The sequence below is a fragment of the Psittacula echo genome (assembly GCF_963264785.1).
Source record: "Psittacula echo genome assembly, chromosome: 1".
NCBI lineage: Eukaryota > Metazoa > Chordata > Aves > Psittaciformes > Psittacidae > Psittacula > Psittacula echo.
This window is the reverse complement of record NC_137735.1, coordinates 135,204,785-135,229,853: the sequence shown is the minus strand read 5'-3', so window position 1 is coordinate 135,229,853 and position 25,069 is coordinate 135,204,785. Positions and strand designations below refer to the sequence as shown.

Below are 25,069 nucleotides of genomic sequence, written 5' to 3'. Positions count from 1 at the left end.
TGCATCTCCAATACATTTTACAGTCACTTTTAGACACCACTTAAAAATGTGACAAGAAAGATAGGTGTGACTTTTCAGGGACTATAAATTTAGCATAAGAACCAATCTACCTCATCTTACAAATAATTTGTAATGTGACAATTAACTTTTCATTAAGTAAGGTTCTGATAGCGAAATCTGTATTAACTCCTGTAGCATTTTTGACAGTTACAGCAGGTCAGCGATGTAGGAGCATGTAGATGTATCCATGGGGGTTGTGTATTTTTTGAAGATGTTTTCATCCTCTTCAGTTTCTGCTGTTCTTTTTGTATTTTGGAAGGATTTTATAGAATGATTTTAAATATTTCTCATTAACAGGGTTTGAAAACGACTTCTCCAGTACTACCTGGTAAGTGATGGGAAAGTGTTTGTTTGGTGATTTTTGTATTGGGATTTTTTTCCCCCCGAAAAATACATTTTTCCTGCTGACCAAAACAGCCTGAGCTTGGCTTTTGCTCTGAAGATATCTAAGTGCATTGCCAAAAAACTGGCATTTCTGAAAAGGTCTTCTGTTTTTAAAGCTTCTGAGGTTTTATAAGGAAGCAAGTTACAAGTCTGATTTAAAAATTAATGATAAACTTTGGGTATGCTAAAATATTGAAGACCAAAAATACTGAATTTAAATGAATATATTAATAACAATATTTTTTCCGCTTAATTAGAACGTTCTGATGTTATTGCAACAGAAATTGTAAAGGTTGCTGAATTAACATCTTTAATTTCATAAAGACAGAAGTAAACCTCAGACAAGTCCAGCAGTGATGTATGTGTGCATGTGTGTATGTTGCATATTTATCCAAGTCTTTGACAGTCTGAAAAGGCTTCAGGAGAAAGCGTAGTCTATCACCTGATGTTTGCAGCAACCTTCTTCAGCTGTAAGCTTACTTCTGCTGTGTGTCTTCTGTGTACACTTGGATGGGCTTTTACAGTCCGTTTGGAGCTGTGCGTTAAATGCTTTTAACATAAATTGGTTTTCAGAAATATTACAGATTTGCTGATCAGGTGATGATACAAGTAATGCAAAACCATAGCAACTTGTCGTGTTGTCTTAAACATCTTTAGTTTAGACAGAACATGAACAAATGCATTTATGTCAGTGTATTAAATGGTACTGTGAGCACTTGCTACAGATAGGTGCTACATGGGATTTTAAATATCCAGAAAAACTTCTAAAAATGTAATAATCCGTATTTGGCAATCAGGAATGTGTCACTGGCACTGAACATCTGCCTCGTAAGCAATTTTGAAGTAATGTGTTTTAAGAAATTAGAAATAGGATTTTAAATCTTTATTCTTGTAAATAATATTTGATGCAAGTTGTGTTCTGGACAGAGCTGTAATGAAAAATATCATTCACACAGTGCTAACTCAGTGAATGTTACAGTAAGGGGGGGTGTGTGTTTTCCAGATCGCCCTGAAAGAAGCAACAAGACACCAACTGACGTTTTACCTCAGATTTCTTTTTCTGGTTCCACTGATACAAGAGGTCAAATTTCAGAATGTCCTGCAGAAGTAACAGATATTGGTAATTACAATTCATTCAAAGCATGATCACTAGATGATTTAAACAGAAGACTTATTAACAGTTTGGGTAGCTTCTACTACTGTTAGCTGCTACTACTGTCTCCTTCCAACTCGCTGAGGTGCAGAACCCAGCCAAAGAAGCCTTCCTTGTCTCTTCAGCACTACTGAAAGAGTTGTTCCCAGATTGAGCGATTCAGCCATTCTTCACTTTGTTGTTTAGAGCATATCAAACACAGAATTAGACAAATGGGATGTGATTTCTGTAGAGCACTGAAAACTTTCAGAAATAATACCTGAGAAAACTGCTTTGGTGTGCAAGGAGGGAGGAAAAATAAATTGGTAAATGAGAACAGAGGCTGTAATATTTACTGAAAAATACTGTCAAAGTGAGGTGTAAATAGTGAATTATAATTATATGTACAAATTCTTCATGTTTGTATCTCAAATGGCCATAGTGCCTTTAGAACTCTTAATACTACAAAGTCCTTTTCTAGGCCTGAGAATAAACCTCCTCTGTAAGAACTGGGACATCGCTTATAGTAATCCTTTTGACTGCTGCCAGCATATGTGAGACTGCATTGTCTGAGTGAACAGAAGTATTAAATACATTTCTTTCCTTAGGTTTTGGTAACCGCTGTGGAAAGCCCAGAGGACCAAGAGAGCCGCCTTCAGAATGGACATGATCCAAGAACCAATGGACATAACATACTATCAATAAATTATACTGGAAAATTCAAGTGCCACTGAGACCTAGAAAAAAATAGTATTCCACTTTTTGGGGGGGCGACTAACACAGAGCAGTGTAGATCTAACTACCAAATGGTACACCCTTACAGTACATCCCATGCAAAACCTTAATCATTGTTCACGACAGTGGATTCCAGTATTACAGCTTAACTTTTTGCTGGGGCCATCTACCTGCCTTATTACACTTAGGAGAAAGTATTACATATGATTTATTTTGTAACTTCAAGTATTATTGCCTTAATGTCTTTTAACCCTGTTACACGCTGCTTGTAGACATATGTTAATATAGTAATACTTTGGACAGATTGTGTTTATGGACTACTTTTTGCTAACGTTTGATTACCATGTATGCATTATTTTGTATATGTACAGGGCAAGTAAGTATATAATTTGATAAAGTTGCAATCATAAAATATTAACAGAAGATGTAAGAAATCTCTGCATGAGCTAAATTTTTTGTGTACCTTATTTGTAAATTATTTGCCCTGAAGTTTTAGAAAATAGTTTCTGGGGTTTTTTACCAAACTTGCTGGACACACACAGCCGGAATTGCAGGTTAGCAGAGATAAAGATTGTAATACATTTTGTAAATTGTAAGCAAAAGGTTATTTTTATATTATATACTGTTTAATTGTCAGACCTAATTTGTTCTGGTTTTCATCTAGTCACAGAGATTCAGTAAGTGCCTTGGAACAGTATTGAATTCTCTTAGCCTGTGTATGTTACTTCAGTGTTTTGAGTTCATCTGGAATTAGATGATCAAAAATATTTGTATGTTTCTAGTATATTTGACCTGCCAGTAAAAGCGAAACCATTCTACATGATCGACACTCTTTAGTTTTCATTTGAATGTTTCATCAGTTGCAGTCTTTAGAGAATTCATCTCTCTCAACTTTCTGTATAATAGGATTTTACAGTTTTAATACGGCGTGTTTCTAATTTGGGAAAAACAGAACACACTGGTGAAAGGACTGTTTAAATACCACTGTCTTCTCCTACAAATGGTAAATACCATTTCTGTTGTTCAGAGACCGTGTATGTAAGAAAGCGACTTATATGAAGGTTCACATAGAGCCCTTGCAGCTACACTGTATCTTGGCAAATATATTATGTCAAGACTTAATCCTCATAAGGATTCCTTACTTAAACTTTTCTGTAATACAATCTTTAAATTAAAGACAGTCAAAATCTCACTATGGGTGTTTTTACTCTTAGGGAAAAAAAAACTGTGCTCGGAAGCAAAGTAAAACCGAGTGAAGGATGGCAGTCTGGCTTAGTTTATAGATCTTGTACTTGAACAAAATAGGGAGTGCTCAGGGCCTTATTTTTAGTAGCAACTACTTTAAAAGTTCTGGCTGGCAATGTTGTGGGGGGAAGTGTTTATTTAAGTGAGTGAGATTATCTATTAATCTGATCTTTAGCCATGGAAACATTGCGCCTAACTTACTACTTGTATCTTTAGGGCCTCTGCTAAAAGAGAGCTAATGCCCAGATAGCAGCCCTATTACAACTCCCAAAAGGTACAGAACTTGCAATTACTGTCTTTGTCTGTGGATTAATCACCCTGCATTTGCTACACGTGACAGACTGCTTAGCTGGGAGCTCTTTCAAAGAACTGCATGCACTTAACTTCCCATGGACATAGTTTTGTAATTTTTCATTTAAAAATAAATAACTCCATATATGCCGTTTGGGATAACCTATAGCAAGCAGATTGCTGCTTTATAAACAGTTCAGACAGCTGGGATGTCTTAAAGTTGGCCTGAACGTGGTTTCCCCTTCCCCTGCACTGAAGATTAGCTTTGACTTTCCTACGGACCTCCTGCGGTTTTGCAATGCTCGATGGGCTGTTGTCACCACTGGACAGTCCAAATCATTGCAACTTGGTGAAACAACTGTTAAATAAGAACATTTCCAAACAGGGTTTGGATGTACAGTTTAAGGGATCATTTCTGTATTTCTCTACCCAGAAAATATAGAACCATACAAATTGTAGATTTTCCACTTTCCACATTTGAGTTTCACTCAGAGCAAAGGCTGACAAAAATCTGTGCACTATATACAGGCCATCTGGTAATGTTTCATTAAAGTACATCCAGGTTCCTATTTTTTCCCTTAGATTTGCACAGATTTGGATCGTATTCCAGACTGAGTTCATCACAGAAAGCTCTCAGCCTTTCTTTGCTTTAGCAATATGAAACTGCAGTTGTCCTGTATGGATTTCTGTATGCTTTGACAGACCTGTTTTACAGCTCACTGCTGCTGCTTACATTCACATATTTTATTTCAGGTAAGCTGATGGTTTTAAATGCAAGGCAAAACCTGCCCAATGTCATTACTTTCTGTATCCACTCTTGTGGGTAGCACAAAGATAAGCATAGGGTTGGGTGCTGGATGCTGGATAGTTTCACGCTGTAACTTTGAAACGTTATCCAGTCTTAACAGCTTCTGCAGAAACCCAAGACCTTTCTTTGCTGTGGTTTATTTTAAATTGAATCTAAAGGGGTTTAGAGTATTACTGAAGCTTGCAAGTTATCACTGAATACAGATGTAGACCAAGTCATTTGCTACATGCATTGAAATCCATCATGGAACAATCTTTCCTTTTGTTTAGTTCCAGTCTGCCATGTTACTTATTCTGAAAGCAGTCTTCAGTCTCTTTAAAGTGCAGCTTTTATGAGGCATACAATTGACTTGAGCAATACCAGTGCTCCCCAGCAGGGACCCAGCACTGCTACTCACCTCAGCTATTCTTATTAGAAACCACTGCATTGGCTTGTTTGTTTCCTCACTGTTTTTCTTACATTCTGATTATTAAATTTCCTAAATGTATTAATATTGAACAAACCATGCAGTAAGTTATCACATCAAGAGAAGAATGTGTTCTCTGTGTTTTATAAGTGTCAATATACTTGTACTGTTGGTGGCAAGAGGCTCCTGTGTTACCTGGTGGATGTGGAAGGAGAGTTGTACAGCAATTAAAGCCTCTTTCATCAAATTGAGCACAGACTCTGGGCTGCAAAGGAAGAGCTGAGCAATGGCTGTACCTCAGAGCATCTGCTGTTCAGTGTACCTGACGAGTGAAAGATGGTGGTAAGGAGGATGGTTGTGAGGCATAGTGGAGATTAGGGAAGCTGTGTATAGCCTGAACACTTCAGAGAGTCTTTGGCCCAGTGCTGGGCAGACCACCCACAATCCAGCTGCAGCCATTCCTAATTTATTGAACTCTTAAATATAATGTATCTGTGTAATGTAAGATGGTTGAGATGTTCCAGTGACAATCAGCAAGAACAGTTAATGATTCCTGAAGCAAGGAAGTGACCTGGTAAAAAGTGAAGATCATGAGTGGCATTCATGGAAAAAAACAATATAAAAATTGCTTTTTCATAATTGCTATTTTCAGTCTGAAAATACTCTTTCCACTGCTGGATCACAGCAGAAATGAGAGCTAAGCCTTACACTCCCTGGTGGGAAGGAGGGGATGGATTATCAGTGTTAAGCAGGTGATAAGCCCTGGACCACACAGAGCACACTGCAAACAAGACTGTGTTTCTCCCAGTCTGATTTGGCAGCTCAGCTGGGTTAAGAAAAGTCTGCAAACTCTGGCAAGGGTATCCTAAGGTGTAATGACCCAGACATAAAGGCTTTTTTGTTGGTTTTGTCTGTGCCGATTTGTACTTAACAGTGGTAGAATAAAAGAATAAAGAACTTTGAAATGTAATTTGAGTTTAGTAACTGACTTGCTGGCTTTCAGAGCACCTGAGTGAAAGGGCTGGTGTGTCGCAAAGGCAGCGGGAGCAGTGCTACAGGTGGAAAGGAAGAAGCGTATCTCAGATCCAGTCAGAGTAGTCGGATGATGCTTCTGAGTGGGAAGAACAAAGCCAGGGCCTCTGCCTGTGAGCTGTGTTTGACAGGGAACATAAGGGGTATTAAAGATCAGTTTTAACCTTGAAATAGTAATTTGAACAAGTCACAGTAAGTAGTTATGAATACAAACTGGCTTGAAATGGAGAAACTCCAGTTTTAACACAGAATTTTCCATGATAAATATTACCCAGAGGCAAAACGTTGTCTTGTAGGCAATAATAAATGCACAGTTCAAGTGGATTTTGATGCAGTCAGACTGAATTTGTCTGACTAGTTAAGTAACTGTATTTATGTTGATATATTTAACTGAAAGTATTTTCTTCCTTCTCTCCCATAGTAGGGGTAGTTGCAGGTCAGTTGGCTGGATTGGTAACAACCATGCCTCTTTAAGTCTAGCGCCTGACAGAATACTAACCTGATACACTGACAGGAGTTACAGCAGAGAAGTCCAGCTGGAAGTGAATGGGCACCAGTGATGTCTGGGATGGTGGCAGCAAGCATGATAATGAGAAAAGTGGGTAGGAGGAAGAAAGTTCTGATTAAGCCAAACGGAGCATCAACTGATGGCTAGCAATACCTTTGTGCAGGGGAGACAGATCTGATCCTAAGAGCACACCTATCTGATGTTAGGGACTGCTCCGAGTGCCCATGCTGCTGGAGAGCTTCAGGGAGGACTGCTGAAGTGCGCTGACAGGGTATGAAAGATGGGAAAGAAGTAAAAAGAAGCATGAGCCACAGGAAGAAGAATTTTCAGGACAGTGTGAGGTGGAAAGGGGTCCTGCATTTGATGTGTCTGAAATCAAAATGCCTTTGGAAAACGGTTTGACAGAGAAGCCGGATTGGACACAGACCAAGAACTTTCAGGAGTTGAATGCAAGAAGTGGTCATGCAGGTGAAAATGAAAACAAATATTAGGAAAGCGAATTAATGTGGGAGGCAAAAAGCTCAAGGATTACATAGGCCCATGTGCACTCACTGACACAGTAATGGAAGAGTGTACTGTGAACAGCTTTAAAGGGAGGAGCAAAAGACAACAGCAAGGTGGAGATCAAGGTTAGGGTAGAATTGAGGTCAAGCAGAAATACTTGAGGAAAAAAGACAAAAAATGCATGCATTTGATGGGAGAAAAATGAGATGTGACAGAGGCAAATCAGTGGGAGTGGTGCAGTTAGAGGTTCCCTGCAGTCAAGAGTGGGCAAAAATGGACAACTGATGGAGCTGAGTTAGGTGTATGTCAGATTCTACAAGCAGACTGTGTAAAACTCACTTCCACATTATCCCTTAGAGGTGTGAATGAGAAGGTTGAAGACACTGGAACAGTTCACTGCCTTTTCTTCGAATATGAGCATGTTTATAGACCTGCAGTGAGCATCTCTCAAACCTTGTGTTGTGGTTTAAGTCCCGGCTGTAAATTAGAACCACGCAGTCTACTTTCCCCCCCCCACTCCCCAGAGGGATGGGGAGGAGAATCGAAAGAATGTAACTCCCACGGGTTGAGATAAGAACAGTCCAGTAACTAAGGTATAACAGAAATCACTACTGCTGCCACCAACAACAACAATGATAAGAGAAATAACAAGGGAAGAGAATACGATACCACCTGCCGGAAAAGAGAGCCCGACCGAAAAAAAGAGGACGTGCCCTTCCGGGTAGCTCCCAGTTACATCCCCGGGCATGACGTGCTGTGGTATGGAATACCTCTTTGGCCAGTTTGGGTCAGGTGTCCTGTCCCCGCTTCCTCCCGGCCCCTCCTCCTCCCTGGCAGAGCATGAGACTCACAAAGTCCTTGGTCAGTCTAAACATCGGTGTTATCAGCTCTGTTCCGAGGCCGAAAGTCAAAAACACAGTGCTGCAACAGCTACTAAGAAGGAGAAAAACTGACTGCTACTGCTGAACCCAGGACAGTATCCACCCCTTGTTCCATACCATTCACGTCATGCTCAGATCCCACATTTTCCATATACCCTCACTCTCATCTCGGTGCACTGTTATCTTAGTGCACGAACCAATTCCTATAAAGCTACTGAGTCCATTTGGTTCATGATGTTGGGCTCCATCTCTTGGAACAGTCTTTCAGGGCAGGAGAGGCTGTGTGCAGTGTTGGATCGTTGCCTGCTGATGCTGATCATTCCTTTACTGTAGAACTCATCCGGTTCTATCAAAGTTCATTCTCTGTTGGGATGATGGTCGGAGGGAAGTCAGAGCCAGTCGCTGGTGCCCTGCAGACTTCTAGTTGATGGCTATAGCAGGCAACAGCGTACAATTGAGTTCATTGTCTGTTTTCCCCTAAAATCAAATCCCCTTGAGGTACGCATCGGACTTCCCCATCTTCCCACATTACCCACCAAGTATATCCAGGTCCCTGAGCAAAAGCAATCCCACGAGTGGGTTTGCCTTTACCTGAAGCAGGAATAACCCAGACTGTCTTCCCCAGCAAATTCTTCATGTGCACCACAGGAACTTTGTCCCCCTCTACAATATGTAAAAGTTCTGACTGGGCTGGGCCAGCCCTGTTGGCAGATCCTCTGGTGTTGACCAACCAGGTGGCCTTTGGTAAGTGTGTATCCCAATGCTTGAAAGTTCCCCCACCCATTGCTCTCAGTGTAGTTTTTAACAGCCCATTGTACCGTTCGATTTTCCCAGAGGCTGGTGCATGGTAGGGGATGTGATATACCCACTCAATGCCATGCTCTTTGGCCCAAGTGTCTATAAGGTTATTTGGGAAATGAGTCCCATTGTCTGATTCAATTCTTTCTGGGGTGCTGCGTCGCCACAAAATCTGGTTCTCAAGGCCCAGGATAGTGTTCCGGGCAGTGTTTGGCGCCCAACGTGGGGCTCAAAGGGTTGAGATAACGACAGAACTGACCGAGGCACAATGCTGATTTATTGGCTCTCAAAGTTGTTTCTCTTGATGTCACAGTTTCAGTACGCTGTAGCTTACTTAGAGCCGGTATTTGCTGTGTTAGTGTTTATCAAGTGTGGGGCTTGGGCTAAGGTTATTGTCTCATTGAGGGTAAAAGAATGTCTCCTTCAAAGGTTGACCACCCAGGAAGGAGAAAAAAGATGTATAGTTGCTAAGCATCTGTATTATATACCTCCCAAAGTATAAAGGTGGTGACCACACTGGGAACACAAGCCAGATCAGTTTCATGATCAATCCTTCTATTGTATTACAAGTCATTGCCACAAAATACAACGAGACAACAACCTTAGCCCAAGCCCCACACTTGAAAAACACTAACACAGCAAATACCGGCTCTAAGTAACCTACGGCATATTGAGACTGTGAGATCAAAAACAACAACTTTGAGAGCCAATAAATCAGCATTGTGACAAGTGACTATTAATCTAAAACACTGAATGCTTATCACAAATACGATTAGACACACTCCGGTCAGATCTGTCGTTATCTCAACCCTTTGTGCCCCACGTTGGGCACCAAAAAGAACTGTCGTGGTTTAAGCCCCGGCTGTAAATTAGAACCACGCAGTCTACTGCCCCCCCCACCACTCCCCAGAGGGATGGGGAGGAGAATCGAAAGAATGTAACTCCCATGGGTTGAGATAAGAACAGTTTAATAACTAAGGTATAACACAAATCACTACTGCTGTCACCAATAATAATAATGATAAGAGAAATAACAAGGGAAGAGAATACGATACCACCCGCAGGAAAAGAGAGCCCGACCGAAAAAAAGAGGACGTGCCCTTCCGGGTAGCTCCCAGTTACATCCCCCGGCATGACGTGCTGTGGTATGGAATACCTCTTTGGCTAGTTTGGGTCAGGTGTCCTGTCCCTGCTTCCTCCCGGCCCCTCCTCCTCCCTGGCAGAGCATGAGACTCACAAAGTCCTTGGTCAGTCTAAACATCTGTGTTATCAGCTTTGTTCCCAAGCCAAAAGTCAAAAACACAGTGCTGCACCAGCTACTAAGAAGGAGAAAAACTGACTGCTACTGCTGAACCCAGGACACCTTGATACAGAAAAATCCTATTTATAGATATAGTATATCCTAACTATAAAGCTCATGTCTGCAGTGTAACCCTGTCACATTGCAGCCAAAGAGAGAAAACCAAGAGAGGGTTGGACTAGAGAAAGACTAGAAATTAAAATCACCTTGAAGAGGGGAGTTGAAGGAGGAACAAGGAGTTAAGGAAGGACTTTGGACAATGCTGGCTTTGTACTGAGCAAATACACCAAACAGCATATGTGCTGGCGTGCAGCTACCGGTTTGAGAGTTTTCTCCATGCTTGAGGGAGAAGTAACATCTCAGCAGTATAAGCAAGTCATTATTACTGCAGCCCTTCACCAAAAAAGGGCCTTTCACATGATCTTTAAATGCTCTTCAACTCTGAGGAGTTGAAACGGCTTCCACAGAAGGTTATGCTCTGTGGGCTTAAAAAGCAGGGGTAAAATGCAAACAATGCGTTAACTAGGACGTAGTGTAGCTGGGGCAAGCCAGAGCAATGCACCAACTGGCCTCCTGGAACCCTCAGCATGTTTTAGGCCTTTTAAGATAGAAAGTCTGCAAAGTGTTTAGTAATAGTCCTACTACCACCCAGTAATAGACAGGCTCTGTCTGATAAGAATTTTTCTGACCATTTCAATGCATGCACTTGATCAAAACACAGGTTTGCTGAGTGTTGGACCATCAACTAGAGCTAGAAAATACTATCTCCTGCAATGCCATGGTATCCCCCATCACCCTCAAGACCTGAACCAAATGCTGAACTTCATCACCTGGAAGACCATGCATGGCAAAGTCTTAGTGTTCACAGCCTTAAAAGAGTGAGTATATAAAACCTTGTTTGCCTGTGTGCTCAAATCTCACAGTCTGAACTTCTGGGGTAAATGGTCCTTTCTTGAAGAGATGTAGCTGAACACATCTTCTGTTCTGATCCATTAAGTTGTCGTTGCTGTAACAGGTGATTTCTTTAACCACTTGACTCTTGCCTCTGAAAATATAGCATGTCTGTATGAAGAACTTACTGTGGGGAAGCCAAGGCAAGAAATTAGCTTTGCATTTTGGCTTAAATGCTGCCAATAGTTACGTGAGTAACTTACCCATGTAAACAGCCATAGCGAACTCAATGAGGCTATTCATCCACGGAGTGAAGCATGTGAGTGTGTGCCTGCAGTGCTGGGGCTCCCATAAGGACAGCAGTTAGCTCTGTCTTTGTAAGCACAACTGAGCTAGATTCCAGCTAGTGATGTGGAAGCTGCCTTTCACATCTACAGCTCCCACTTTGATTCACAGAATTACAGTCCTTCATGTAAAAGATCACAGGCATGTAAGGAAATCGATCGTTTCAGTAGGTAGGGCCAAAATCTCATGGAGAGCTTGACTGTCAAGTCAAAGGAAGAGCTGGACTTGGTTCAAAGAGGATCCTATTGTTGAAACATGGAGTATCAAAGACTGTGATGAGCTTTTCTTCTTACTGACTCTGCTCACTGTTCACCAGAAGATATCTGGTGTGTGGATCCATCACGCTATAAACTCCACCCACCAATCTGTGGCCTGCTGTCAAAAAGACAAGATATCGGGTTCAGAATCAGGTTCATGAATCGGTCTTTTTAAATCTTTTGCTACATTTGTTCAAGTTGTAATAGCTCTCTTGCTGCTTTCACTTCTTGCAAGTGCTGCATTCCTTGTCCAAGTGAGCCTGAATAAGTTGGCAGAAAGAAGACACAAATCAGTGAGGAAACATGCAAGCTCCCTTCTGCCCTTTGGCTGTAGCTGCTCTCCTTTTACCTGCTGCATCTCCAAAATGGTTTCATCGTTCACTGCATGTGCTTCATTGTGAATATGTAACATTGATATCACTTACAAGTTTTATCAGACCTGCCCAGTACACTCCTTGTTTTAGGATTTCACTCTTAAATGCACTGCACACAATTGGTTTGCTGTACTTGCAGGCAGGTTGGGTCTGGTTCAGTCTAATTCCACATGTTAACTGATATCTGAACACAGTCAAACCCCCAGCAAAAGGCTGGTGATTTTGTTAAGAAACAGTGATGTAGCTTATGATCTGTATTTCATTAGCCACCATTCAAAACTAAAATGGCCATCACTGTGAACTCCAATAAGGAATTGAGGGTTGCATTTCCCATTGATGTGAACAGTCTGTACTGTCAGGCTCTTCTGAAAAAGCACTTGTAGGTTGGTTGTTCTAAAAGTTAATTAAAAAATGACTCATAACTCAGGTCACGAGATCTGTGGGGAGTAATTTATGAGCACTTCAAAAGTGAAGCAAGTTTCCTGGATAGAGAACCTGAGCCAAAACATGTTCATAAAGTACTGTGGTCTCTGGTGTGTGGTAAGAAGTGAGTGTGGCAGTGTTGGGCAGAACGAGGAGCACGTAGCTCAGGAGGAGCAAGTACAAGGAAGAAACTGCCTTGGGTAATAAAAGGCTGAAGTGAACTTGTTAAGCAGGTTCCCAGTTTTGTAAGATCCTCAGAGGGCAGGAGAGGTGTGGTTGGGTAACAGGAATGCAGGACAAGGAAGACGCTTCTTCAAACAAATGGTTGGGGTTTGAGTTTCTACAAAACGTGCAGTTGTGTACCAGCCTTTTGGTTCTGCCCGATCACGCCCTGGAAAAGGTCATTCCTCAGGGTTAGTGAAAAACTGGTGACGGGACCTAATACGGATAAACTGATCCTTGGAATGTCCTGGGGTGGGTGGGAGAGGTGGAGAAATGAGGAATGACAAGTTTGGAAAGCAATCTGTTGTCATGCGTAGATTCTGAGACCTCAAAGTGGCACTTGAGCAGTGGCAGTTTATTATACAATTGCCATGTAATGAACACATATTTATCTCAATGGCTGTTGATATGTAATCCACTGATAAGAAGGAAGCACTGCAAGTGATTATTTTGTTAATGTAAATCAACCTTTATCATACTTTACAACTAGTAGGACACATAACAGTCCTGAAAAGTGAAGCTCAGCCGGTCTTTCCCTTTCTGTGCCCTCAGACAGTGAACTAATACAAGGTCAGTGATGCTGGAGAGAACACTCAAGTGGATTTTATTTTTAAATCCACCTATTTTGGAAATAAATTTCCAGACCCTACAGAAATACTTCTGCAGCTGAATTAGCTCTTTACAGGTTGGACACTGTGTGGTGGTCAAAGTTGTCCTGAATTTACCGCTCCATCATTTGTGCCTTTCACATTTGCCAGTTAGAAAAGCTGAACTCCAATTCAGGCAGCGATTCCCCAACAGGGAGGGTGGTCTCAGGCTCCTTGAGTTTCTATTCTTATAGTTAAAAACTGAAAGAAGCTGGGCCTGCTCTGGGCCTCAGGCACCTGCCAGTGTTCTCCAGATGACAAGGCTGGGATGGCTACACAAGATGGAAAGGTCTCTTTTACAGATCTTCCAGGTCAGGCTCCATGATTCAGCTCAGCCCTGCCTCTAGGAGGCATTTGGCTCCTGGGGAGTCAGCTCTTCCCCTGGGCCCTTCCGCTGCCCCAGGATCACATAGAAAGTGTTTTGGAAAGGATCAGCATTTGTCACAGAACTGGATGCTTTGTGAGTTGGTAACTCAGGGCTCCTGTCCCCATCCTCTCCACTTCTGGAGCATGTGAAGTGCTCTTGGGACTTCCTCATAACTCATAAAATGGACAGGTGCTCTTGCAGACCACACTTGTGCCTATCTATCTGAATTTGTATTTGGGACAATGAAACAAATCCCTGCTTTGCTAGAGACCAAAACGTACGTGACAGTAAGATCCAGAAAAGGACACCAGCGTACATTGCATCTTGTAAACGTGCTGCACACTTCAGTTGCACAATTCAGAAGGCTGGCTGGAGTCAGTTTTTATGTCAATGGTGTTATTTATCTCACAACGTATCAATCAAGCATTTAAGTGTGAAGGATTTTCCTATCTGTTTCTCTCTCTCCCCTCCCTCCTGCTCCCTCTTCCCCATTATCTTCAAGCACCAGAAGCCACCAGCACAAGGGAGCTCACCTGGAGCAGGCACGGGCCAGAGTCTGTGGTGAGATGACAAATCCTTTCTACAAGTTTGCTGGAATTCGGGGCTATCCACCACATACACTTGGCATTCATGCGCCTAAGCCAGGGCAAGAGCGTACAAGTAACAACATACGGTACGAAGGTGATTTTATGTAAACAGGCTGTGAAGAACCAGGTTATCTCCCATTTTCAAGACAGTGACCTGAGGCTGATAGTGATGTGTTTAGATCTCCATTAACGTTATTCATTCCATCCTGAATGGATCCCAAAGCCCCTAATTGCCATGCAGCACACATATTTAAACATTTGTGGGTGACTTACTTAATGTAAATATGTTCTAATGAGAAATAAGTACAGTATCTTCCACTTAAACCTAGCCTGCAGTCTCTGTGAGATGCTCTCCTAATTCCATGGTCTAGACACTTCAGGTACAATTATCTTCCAGTTATGTGGATCCATTTGAGAAAATCCAAGGATATTATGGCAAATGTGTTTTTACTTGCAGCAGTTTGTCTTCAATTAGCTGTTTCCCAGAACCACTGAGGAAGCCGATCTGAGGATTTGCTGCCTCTAATGTGAAATAGTTTGTGAATAGACAGAAAGCTCTTTACTTGGATTTTTCCATATAGATGTTGTTTATGTTAGAGAGAAGCTGAGGTGAGCAGTGAAAGATTAGCTGCTACTTATAAGTAGCTGTTTATTTTTATATATGTATGAACACACACACACACACACACTTCTAAACTCCTGCTCTACAAGTAATTGCCAGTCTCTAAGGCACAAGACCTGAATTTCCTAGAACTAAATGTACTGCAAAGAACTCCTTCTGAAACAGCTTAGATTATAAGCACCTAGGGACAGGGGAACAAATAACATCAGGAAATCATTTAGATTTCAGTTTTTAAAAGAAACTACCCTGACCTATTCAGAAATACCTCACTGCTTCCATTGCAAAAAGTGCCAGAAGAAGAGGGAAGAAAGCAGTTTTTAAACCGGTGGTTTCAGGGGGTTCCCTTTTTTCCCTTATAGATACATAGGAAATAATTATTACAGCAGTGGAAATGATAAAAAAAAAAAAAAAAAAAGAAAAGGCATGAAGTGCTTTGATTTATTTAGCTAAAACTGCCTGTAGCTTTATTTTGAGAGAAGCACCACCAGCAGAAGCCTTGGGTAGAGCACTAGCATTCTAAACTGAGAAAGCCTGATCATTTCAGTTCAGCTCCAGAAAAGAGTTCAAGGGTTTTATGAGAGGGGGGAGCAAGGAGCAAACAGCAAGCCCTTCTCTCCAGAGAGCTCTGGATGTGGACGATGGAGATGGCAGCTTCATGCCGGAATTCTGGGGTTCTCTGTAAAATCTGTGTCAATAAACAAGATAAAGTTTTGTATGGTCTATGAGGCTCTTGGTGGCTGGAGCACCAACAAGAGAAGCTGGTGATTCCCAGGCACAGTCCTGCAGAGTGCTGCCTACAGAAGAGCCCTTCTCCTGTGGCCTCCTGCTCACCAGGGCCAGCTCCAGCCTTGTTCTAGCAGCTGTGCTTTATACACTGCAAGAAGGATTAGGCTCTGCACTGTAAGTTTAAAAATGCGGATAGGGAATGGTGAATAATTCTTGGTATGATAGACCCTGAGGGAATTTAAATGAAGGTGGTTATAATGGTGGTGGCTTCTAAGGGAAATGAAAAGAAAAAGGCTACTCATGTAACTACCTGTACAGATCTGTGCAGAGCAGAAGAGAAACTGGGTATCTCAAATAGCAGTGAGAAGGGTGTTAACTCCAGAGGGGCAAACCAGCAGCTTCATTTGAAGAAAATTAATTGATAAATGAATATTTACTAAAATAAGAACATGAGTAAGACCTGTTTTGCTTGATTTGCATCCTCTTACTTCCATACTCAAGGTTTAGACATTATGTTCCTTTTGTATGGAAAAATCCTAAGAATCTTCTAAATAGTGTAATTTCTTTGGATGCTATGAAGACAACAGCAAATTATCTTTTCAACTGCAAGAAGATATAACTTGAAATTGTGTATATCAATAGTCTACACGTTTGATCCATTGCTGTGATTGTTATTATGCTTCAAAACCAGAAACATAGGAGCTCAGACATTTCACATGTTAAACACAAGTGAGGAAAAAAAAGTTATAAAGACTGAAGAGCTGTTTCAACAGTGCTACATAGCCATTTGAAAACTCATTAAGCAGAAAACAAATATTGTAGGTCTTTTCTGAAGTGTAAACTCCCTTTTGTGTTTTTTATGGATTCTACAAAGTGTTGGCAGAATAACAGTGTAATAAAACCCATTACTGTCCCCAGCTGCCTGTTGTGCCCCTATACCAAACATCTGACCCAGCACCCTTAAGTGGCCAGACAAAAGACATCCGCTGATTCTGTGGAGTTGAAGAAAAAGCTTTTTAGCATAAATGTGCCTTTGTCCCGTGTTTACTCAAAGATGCTGGGCTGCACATTCCCGATGCTTAGGCTTTGGGGGTAGTGTCCCTTGCGAAGGACAATGGGGGGTGGAAATTCTTACCCCACTGCATCAAGGCTTGTCATGCTGTCAGCAGCTCCCAGTTATGAACTAAGTCAGTCCCAACTATCTCATTTAGTTCAATTGTTTGGGTGGTAATTGCAGAAGTATTTGGATATGCCACAGGTTGTTTTGAAAACTTCCACTATGGAAAATGAGGCTTTTCTAAAATAAATCACACTTTTACGTGATGAAGCTACCTTTGGAAGCACATTCTGTGCACATAAGGTGGTAAGTTTTCTCCTCTGTTTTCAAAGGTGGATAAAGTTACTTTAATGAATTGTAAGACAAAATAACATTAAAACTGACATTTAGCTGATTTTGCAGACAAGGAACAGCATAAAGATGTCTAAGTGTTATCAAATGTTTTCCATTTAGTTTTGGCACAATTACTTCCATGCTTGAATTAGGAACTGAAAAGATGCCAAACCAAGGAAGGAAGCACACGGAAAACAAACTACTGAAACTATAAAGAGATTAAATAATGCTTCTGAAAGTTGTATTTCTACTTGCAGACCTGAGTGAAGTTTTGGAGCATCACTTTGGTAGGAGCTAAGAGCAGAAAGCCAAAACAACGTAACTCAGTGGACAGCAGTTACACATAGCTTTTTATATTATAGTGGATGTCTGAAATTGACAGAGTTTAGGGGAGCATATACGCTAACTTGTTTAGCTTCCTTAGTTACTGAAACAACAGAGATATTTACACAAAAGTTTTGATTCATAGTCTAATTCAAACGACAACACATTTGTAACAAGCAGGCCAATACTTTGGTAAGCTTGTCCTTAATGTATGTGGGATACTAGAGTGATACGTGCCTGGCATTTTTGCTGTTATAGTTTTGCCTCTTTTAGACTTTCATGGTCTAGAAAATCTTCACAGATTTCCCTATGTGCACATAAAATTATAGAGAAAAGCACATTGATATCATTTCCATAATCAGTTTAAAGTCTTCTACTAAACAGGTCTCTGTGTCTCTGTGTTTCTGGGTGCTGTACTGTACTGCTGTCACTCCACCAAGGACAGATCCCCACAAGGGCTCTCTGAGTTCACAGATCTCTGTGCAGTCACTGTGGGGGACTGACCTTGTGACACAAGGTGCTACTGTAACAGTTTGGGTTTGGGGGCAATGTTTTCAATGCTGTTTGACAAGATCACATCATTTTATTGTAAGCATTTATATCCTGCTCTTTCAAATTACCATCAGAACAAATTTGTGATTCTAAGCTGGATTTTATGCAAAGAATATTGCTTGTATTTACCCCTTTCTTTTCAAAGACTCTTCTTATTCTAAAGTGTTTTTTGTGTTTTTCATTTTGTCTGTGTCTCGCTTATAAGTGGCTGTCTGTGGAGTTTTAATTAAAGTAAAAAGAAGTAGAAAGAGAGACACACTAAAATTGGGGTTCAATGTTTTGGAATGTGTGCTCGCCACAGGTACAGCAACATCACAGTGCTGGGCGACACAAGTGATGGGGACCCCACCTATTCCTGGAACCTGGCCACCACACAGCAGCAGGGTTGTGGGAGCTGAAAACATGGAACTGGCTTCTGAATTCAAGCACCCTGTAATTTTCCTTGTTGACAAATGGACATGAGACAGCAACAGAAAGCTCCAAACATTAGTCACATTGCTTTCCAGCAAGCAACAATTATACCTAATAGGTACTCTGCCATCTTGCTCCAGTTGATTTTGCTAAACAATTCACTAATAAAAGCTTGGCTTATGCTTACAAGCATGTCATAGTGCTTCAACAAGCACAGCAAATAGCTTGACTGAAGTTTAGTAGCATATTGTCAGCTGTCTGCTCAAGTTTGCTGCACATTTGTTAAGTTTACATGTCAGTTTTTACATCCAGTTTTGGGCTGACTCCCTCTCCCACTAATTTTATCTTCATATCTGTTTTCACATCAATATGTTGCATTATGAGTCAATGCATTTTTATTTAAACATCCACCATGATCAATAAGAAGTTCAGAAATATGAAAATTTGTCTTATTAACTACATTAATGTAAGTGCATCTTTGAAGATATTCAGCTATTTAGACAGCTATCTAACCAGTTAACCTAATAAATCTTGCCAAGCCTGCCACGTGGAGAAAAGTAATGTACTCCCAGATGATTTTTGCACTTCAGAGAGGTTGTGGTCAAGTTTCATGGACTGCAAGCACTCCCTAGCATTTACTCTAGTTAAAGATCAAAGCCCTCAGGAAATGCTGTTCTGTTTTTCAAAGCCCCCCAAAAGTGACAGAGTGAAAATATAGTTGTGGCCTATATGAAGTTTATTGAATGAACTTAACATACTGTGGGTTTGGTATCAATACCAGTGTAGAAGTAAGACGAAGGGGGTTGTAAGGCCTGTGAAGCTGAGACAGTGCCATGAGTGCCTACAATTTTTCATTCTAGAGTATTAAAATGCATAGGTTTTTATTCACCCATAATACAAGTAATACATTTCTAAGGCAGCTGAAGATGACCTTCACATTCATAGTCCTATTCTAGTTACACCAGCCTATATACAGGTGGATTTGTACCTGGATTTCAGTCTGGGATTGGATGTTAGTTGACTACTGCTCAAATACATGCTGTGAAATGCTCTGCCTGTGCTTTGATGCTGATGTCGTTTTCCCCATCATGCATCCCCCATCAAGTGAGACTTGAATCATATGAAGGAAAAATCCTTTAAGCAGAGTTGGCTGGGTATGGAAAATGTATTCTTCACTGCTGTTGAGATGAACACTGAACCAAATTCTATCTGGTTTACAATCTGTAAAAGATAAAGCAGAAGATAGAGACCTAGGAGCAAGCTTATTCTGAGGCTGATCAGCTGCAGCTCAAATGAAAACAGTATGTGAAGCAAAAGAAATCTAATCTCAAAACCTGTCTGTCTGCCTGCTACTATATCACATGCAAAACCACACAGATCAATTTGATTTGGCAGTAGCTGGCCAGATAAAGTGTAATGTGGTGGCTACTCTGCTCTTTCCACTGTGACAAGAAGATTTGCAGGTATGACTGACCGGAGCAGGAGAACGGCAATGCAAACAATTCAGGAAACAAGGGCTCACCTTTGATTTATTTCTGTGCCCACTTCCTGCTTGCACTAAGTCTTGGGAGAATTTCACTCTCTGCTGCATCTGAGCAGGGCTGTGGCAGTTATAGATGCCAGAGGCATGGCTGTGAGGGGCTCCTGCTTGTGACAATAAACTCTACCCTATAGGCCACGCTGCTATTTTGGCTTTGGAGGCTGCAGCAGTGTCTTTACTGAAGCACAGAAGTCTGGTGTCAGTGATCTTGTTGATGAGACTGACACCCGACTGTCCCACACCTCAGCAAACCTTTGCAACATCTGCCTTCCTGCCATCAGGCTCACAAGAGCTCTCAGGCCGTGAGCTGACTTCCCCCGATGACCTGGGCGGCTGTGGAACACTCGGGCTCAGCCGAGCGCCGCAAACGCAGGAGCTCCGCCTGAACCGCGCCCGAGCGCTGCGGCTGCCCGTGCTCAGGAGATTGGTTACATAGCCTCACAGGCTGCTGCAAGGGTAACCCCGGGAAAGGCGCTATTCCAAACTCCCCTATTTCTAAACAGAAGCCTTTCTCAGGGAACATCCCTCGGGGATGCAGGGATCCCGTCACCGCATTGAGCGGCAGCTGGGCTACCCAAAACCTTCAGAATTAGCGAAAACCGGCTCTCGGCTCGCTAGTGCCTCCGGGACCCGCTGTAACACGCCACAGGCCGGCTACCACGGTTTCCACGAAGGGGCTCCCAGGAGTGCAGCCCCTCAGTCCCGGGCCTTCCTCACGGCTGCCGCGGCCCGCCATCTCTCGGGGTGGTTGCCCGCCCTGACCCCCCTGGCACAAGGGACGCTCCCCGCTACACCCTCCCGGCCTGCGGACCACGGCTGGAGACCGACCCAACCCCGCCCCGAGCCCAGCCGAGCACCGCCTCCTGGCCTGCGGCCCTCCCCGAGCAACGGCTGCTGCGCCCACGCTCACAACGACACCCCTCCCGACTGCGTCCTCAGCCGAGCCCACCTCCCCCAATCCCCTGACAGCCCGCCCCCTCTCGCTCTACGATTGGTAGACCCAGCTGCCTCTCCGGCGTCTCCTCTTTCTATTGGGTGAGGCGGGGATGTGCTCCGCTCCCTCCGGTTCTGTCGGTTGAGGCGAGAGGAGAGTAAATAGAAGCAGGAGCTCAAAATGGCGGAGCTGCCGAGTGTTGTCCGTGGCGCGGCGTCGTCCGAGTTGGAGCCGTTCGGCGCTAGGCCGGCCCCGGACGCGAAGGTTTCCCGTGGGTCCCAGCCAGCCGCCAAGAAGATGAAGGGAGCCGATGAGAGGAGCCTGAAGGGTACTAAGCGCGTCAACGGTGAAGGGGGCAGCGGTGGCGGGAGCAGCAAGCAGTCGCTGCCGCTGCCAGCGGTCGTGCCAAGCTACAGCAACCCCGCTGCGTGGGGCTTCCCCGCGCTCTCCTCTGGCCCCTCCGGGAGTGGGGGGAGCTTCGCTTTCCCTTCTCAACTGCCCCGGAAGCTGCTGTCTCCTGCTGTTTTGTTGCCTTCGTCCGCCTCTCCCTCCTCTTCCTACCAGCCGCACCAGCACCGCCACCACCGGCACCGCCTGGCTCTGGCCGGTGAGGCAGGAGGCTGCGGGAGCGGCGGGGCGGCCGGCGCTGGCGGCGGGAGCGCCAAGCCGAAGAGGCCCAAGGAGAAGCGGGATAAGGAGAAGAGGAAGCACGGCGCCCTGCCTGTGGTCGCGGCGGTGGGAGATGGCGGCGGGGCGCTGAGCGTGGCAGGCCGGGAGGAGAACGGGGAGGTGAAGCTGCTGTTCCCTAAAGGTGAGGGTCGGGCGTTGTGGCTGTGCGCGGCCAGCGGGGGATCGCTCGCTGCCCGCAGCTTGAGCAGCGGGAAAGGAGGGCTGGGAGTTAGGGCTAGAGGAGGTCTGGAAGGGGCAGCGAGGCCGGGCTGGGCATGGTGGGTATGGTGCTGTACGAGAAGATGCCTGGAGCTGCTGTAGCTGCCCTGGCGGAGCAGGAAATGGTCGTGGTGCTCGGGTCGAGCCGTTAGAATGGCTGCCTGCGCCCGCCCCGCCTCAGCACGCTGCCCCCGGGGCAGTGCCGCTTCACGGGGGCCTTACTTGTCTGCCCGTGCGTCCTGCCGTCGGCAGAGCCGCTGGTAGCCAGGCTAGGGCACTGCGTGCGAGACTCTGGTGGTGGGGCACTGCGTGTGAGACTCTGGTGGTAGAGCTCTGGCGTTGTGTAAGTTTGTGGAGAAGGCAGTGGCGGCTTAGTCTGCCGTCAATCCTGTCAAAAAAGGGGGTGTGGAATTAGCGATGGCGTCAGCTAGAAGCTGCCAGAGGCCTTAGGTTTTCTTACCTATTAGGGAAATAAGGGTGTCTAGTAATTTACTAGAGATCTGCGAGCAAAACTGAGTTTCTGGCATTCTTCTGGGGGGAAAACCACATGTTAAACCCCCTTCCTCCCCCAGTTTTAAAATTCAGTCCCGAGTCATCTCATTTATTAGGCTATTATTTTTTACAACCTAAGTCACTGAGTACTGCAGAGCATGCAGTTAAAATGTAGGGTTGAATGGCTTATGCAATCTAATTTAGTTCCTGCTTCAGGTTTGCTTTATTTCCTGAAGATCACAGGGTTAAAATCTTCCAAGTAATGCTCGAGGCCATCAGGAAAAGGGGAGGAGTGCTGGGTTAGTTTATTAATGGGCAAAAATGGCCATACCAGGTAAGACAAGGTGCTAGGCTAGATTCTTGCTCACTGAGATCATCAGTAGATGCTTAGGAAGTAAAAGTACAGGAAGACAGTACAAGAATATATGCTTCTATTTCCACTGTATGCTTTCTCAGTCTTCAGTGACCTTAAACCAGATATTGATGCTTTTACATTTACATTGAAATATGAGGAACTCAAAACATTCACTCCATTATGTAGTTTAAGCAAGCTTCCTTTCTTTCGAAGGAAAGAACAATTATAGCTGTTATGTAGGCTTAGGATACTTTGTGGTCTGTACCTATACTTATAGGATGAGCCAAGCTTGTAGGGAACAATTATTAAGATCAATGTGCCTTTTAGGCTATTGATTATGTTGTCTGACTGCCTTACTGGGTTTTCCACTAATTTCCACTGGTATCTTAGTCTCTGATTCACTTACCTTTGAGGTGTATGTTTGTTGAGGGTTTTTTTTTTTTTTGTGTGGGTTTTGTTTTGTTTTTTTTAATTCTTGTTTTTGATTGGCATGTTGCAGGTATTTTGGATCTCAGCTGTATTTGGGTTCTCAGTTTCTGGTGTGCAAGTGGACTTTGTCATTTCAGTGCTTTCAAGTGTTTCATTTAAGTGTTTAATCTTAAACAGGGAAAGTTCAGGGTAGATATAAAGAAGAAATTCTCTACTGTGTGGGTGGTGAGGCATTGGAATAGGTTGCCCAAAGAAGTGGTAAATGCTCTATCCCTGGCAGTCTTCAAGGCCAGGCTGGACAGAGTCTTGAGCAACCTGATCTAGTATGAGGCATCCCTACCCATGGCATGGGGGTTGGAACTAGATGATCTTAAGGTCCTTTCCAGCCCAAACCATTCTGTGATTCTATAATTTTAGTTTTGTTTTTTTTTTGTATTTTCCCCCCCTCTTGTTCCTGTCTGGAGATGGCTTAGGAATTCAGAAATGACGCATAGTACATGTTTGATGTTGGTGAAGCCTCCTTGTCTTCAAGGATAGCCATTAAGAAACTTGCACAATATCTTTCTAGCAAAGCTGTGGAAAAAATAATAGCCATCTTCATTCAGATCATCATAGTGTCCTAACAGTGTTACACAATCACATTAATCTGAGAACAATATTACAATAATAGGATTAAATATTTTTTGCACACTGTTAAGAGAAATGACTACACTGATGGTATTAAGTGAACCGTCTTGGAAGCAGTGAGAGGAGGGGATTCTGCACTTTATATGTGGAAAGGGTATTTTCTCAGAACCTAATAGTGCCAGGCACAAGTATGTGACCTTTTAGTTGCTGTTTGCTCAGAACAGATCTTTTAACCTTTGTTTTGTGAAAACTTAAGTACGGGCAACAAATAACATTTTCCAAGACAAATGATGCTTGTTTGGCGACTAGGTCTGTAGATCTCTGTTTAGAGGAAGTGGTTTCTAAAGCTAAAATTTTGTGGTGTAGTTTCCTATGTGAGTGAAAAATTGTGTTTTTAAACTGTATTTTTGCAGAGAAGGCTGTAAGAAGTGAGGGATGCACTGAGTCTTCTGCTGAGAGCAGCCAGCCTTTTAAAAGTGGGTCTGTATTTGACTGTGGAATAAAGAACATGTTTGTACTGTTAATCCTGTGAATAATTTACTTTTCAGAAAGGAAAGGAGAAATGCAGTTTTGATACAGGGAGAAAAGAATGAGTAGGGGGAGGCATACAGAATCCTAAGTACAGAGGAAAACTAAGAATGATGTATTCAAGTGGGAAGGTGGAACAGGCAGAGCTTGTGTGTTGGGATTGCTGAAACTGGCATGGACTAGAGGAAGATACCATAGGGACTCTGATTGCAGCAGTGAATGTGGAATGAATAATTGAAGATCTTGACTTGAGAGAGGGAGGAAATAACATGCAAAAGCTATGTAAGAGGGAAGTTATTCTGATCTTGTGTTGGGGCAAAAAGGCATAAGCATAGGTGCTGTAGAAAAGGTGAGGAAGGGTAGGATAGGAGAAAAATTTAGGCAGCCTACAGAGATGACGTCATGGTGAATTTAGGGGATTTTGTATAAGAAAAACCTGGGAGGTTTGCGCACACAGAATGTATGGGGGAAAGCATGAATAAAATATGCCCCTTTATGTGTGATGAGTTCACAGAAACTGTCATATGTGCAGTTAGTAATATTTTCTAAAAACCAACCTAATGTAGGCAAGTGCAGTCTCCTTTCCCTGGAGTCTGCAGTTAGGCAACCATTCTGCTTTTGGTGCTGTGGAAAATGAGCAGCAACATAAAATTGACAGCATTGATTGTTTTTTCTCGTAGCTTTCAGAACTGATGCACGTGTCAGTGTTTCATCTGCCATAAAGAAAATGGGCAGATGAGCAGACTGGAGTCACAGAAGCCTCTAAAAGAGGTGAAGTGATTAAAAGACAAGCAGGTGGAAAGGGTAGGATTTTCTTGATTGTTTTGATACTCTAGAGATGGGAAAAATCCATCCTTCTTTTTGTAGCCAAAGTGAGATTCATTGCATGTGGGTGGAATTCCCAGCTGAACTTTGTACTAAGAAAGGTGCCAGTGTCTGAACTGGGAGGAGTTTCTAATCCATCAGCTGTGTGCATACACTGCTACATAATAGCAGATGCTAGGGGAAAAAACTCTCCTTTGGTGAGAGAGAGGGAGGGCCTGCACAGACTGTA

At 43.1% G+C, this 25,069-nt stretch overlaps 2 protein-coding genes across 4 annotated transcripts in view; both read left to right on the top strand.

Annotated features, from left to right (window-relative positions):
• PTPN12 (protein tyrosine phosphatase non-receptor type 12) overlaps positions 1-2,919 on the top strand; it is a 72,568-nt gene extending 69,649 nt beyond the window's left edge. For both annotated transcript variants that reach the window (XM_080625928.1, XM_080625927.1), the window contains exons 16-18: positions 358-388; positions 1,448-1,564; positions 2,185-2,919. In XM_080625928.1, coding sequence (XP_080482054.1) covers positions 358-388; positions 1,448-1,564; positions 2,185-2,246 — 210 coding nt within the window. In that variant the 3' untranslated portion in view covers positions 2,247-2,919. The remainder of the gene's footprint in view (positions 1-357; positions 389-1,447; positions 1,565-2,184) is intronic.
• Positions 2,920-20,644: 17,725 nt separating this feature from the next.
• Positions 20,645-25,069, top strand: part of RSBN1L (round spermatid basic protein 1 like) — a 56,463-nt gene continuing 52,038 nt past the window's right edge. For both annotated transcript variants that reach the window (XM_080639123.1, XM_080639122.1), the window contains exon 1: positions 20,645-21,507. In XM_080639123.1, coding sequence (XP_080495249.1) covers positions 20,877-21,507 — 631 coding nt within the window. In that variant the 5' untranslated portion in view covers positions 20,645-20,876. The remainder of the gene's footprint in view (positions 21,508-25,069) is intronic.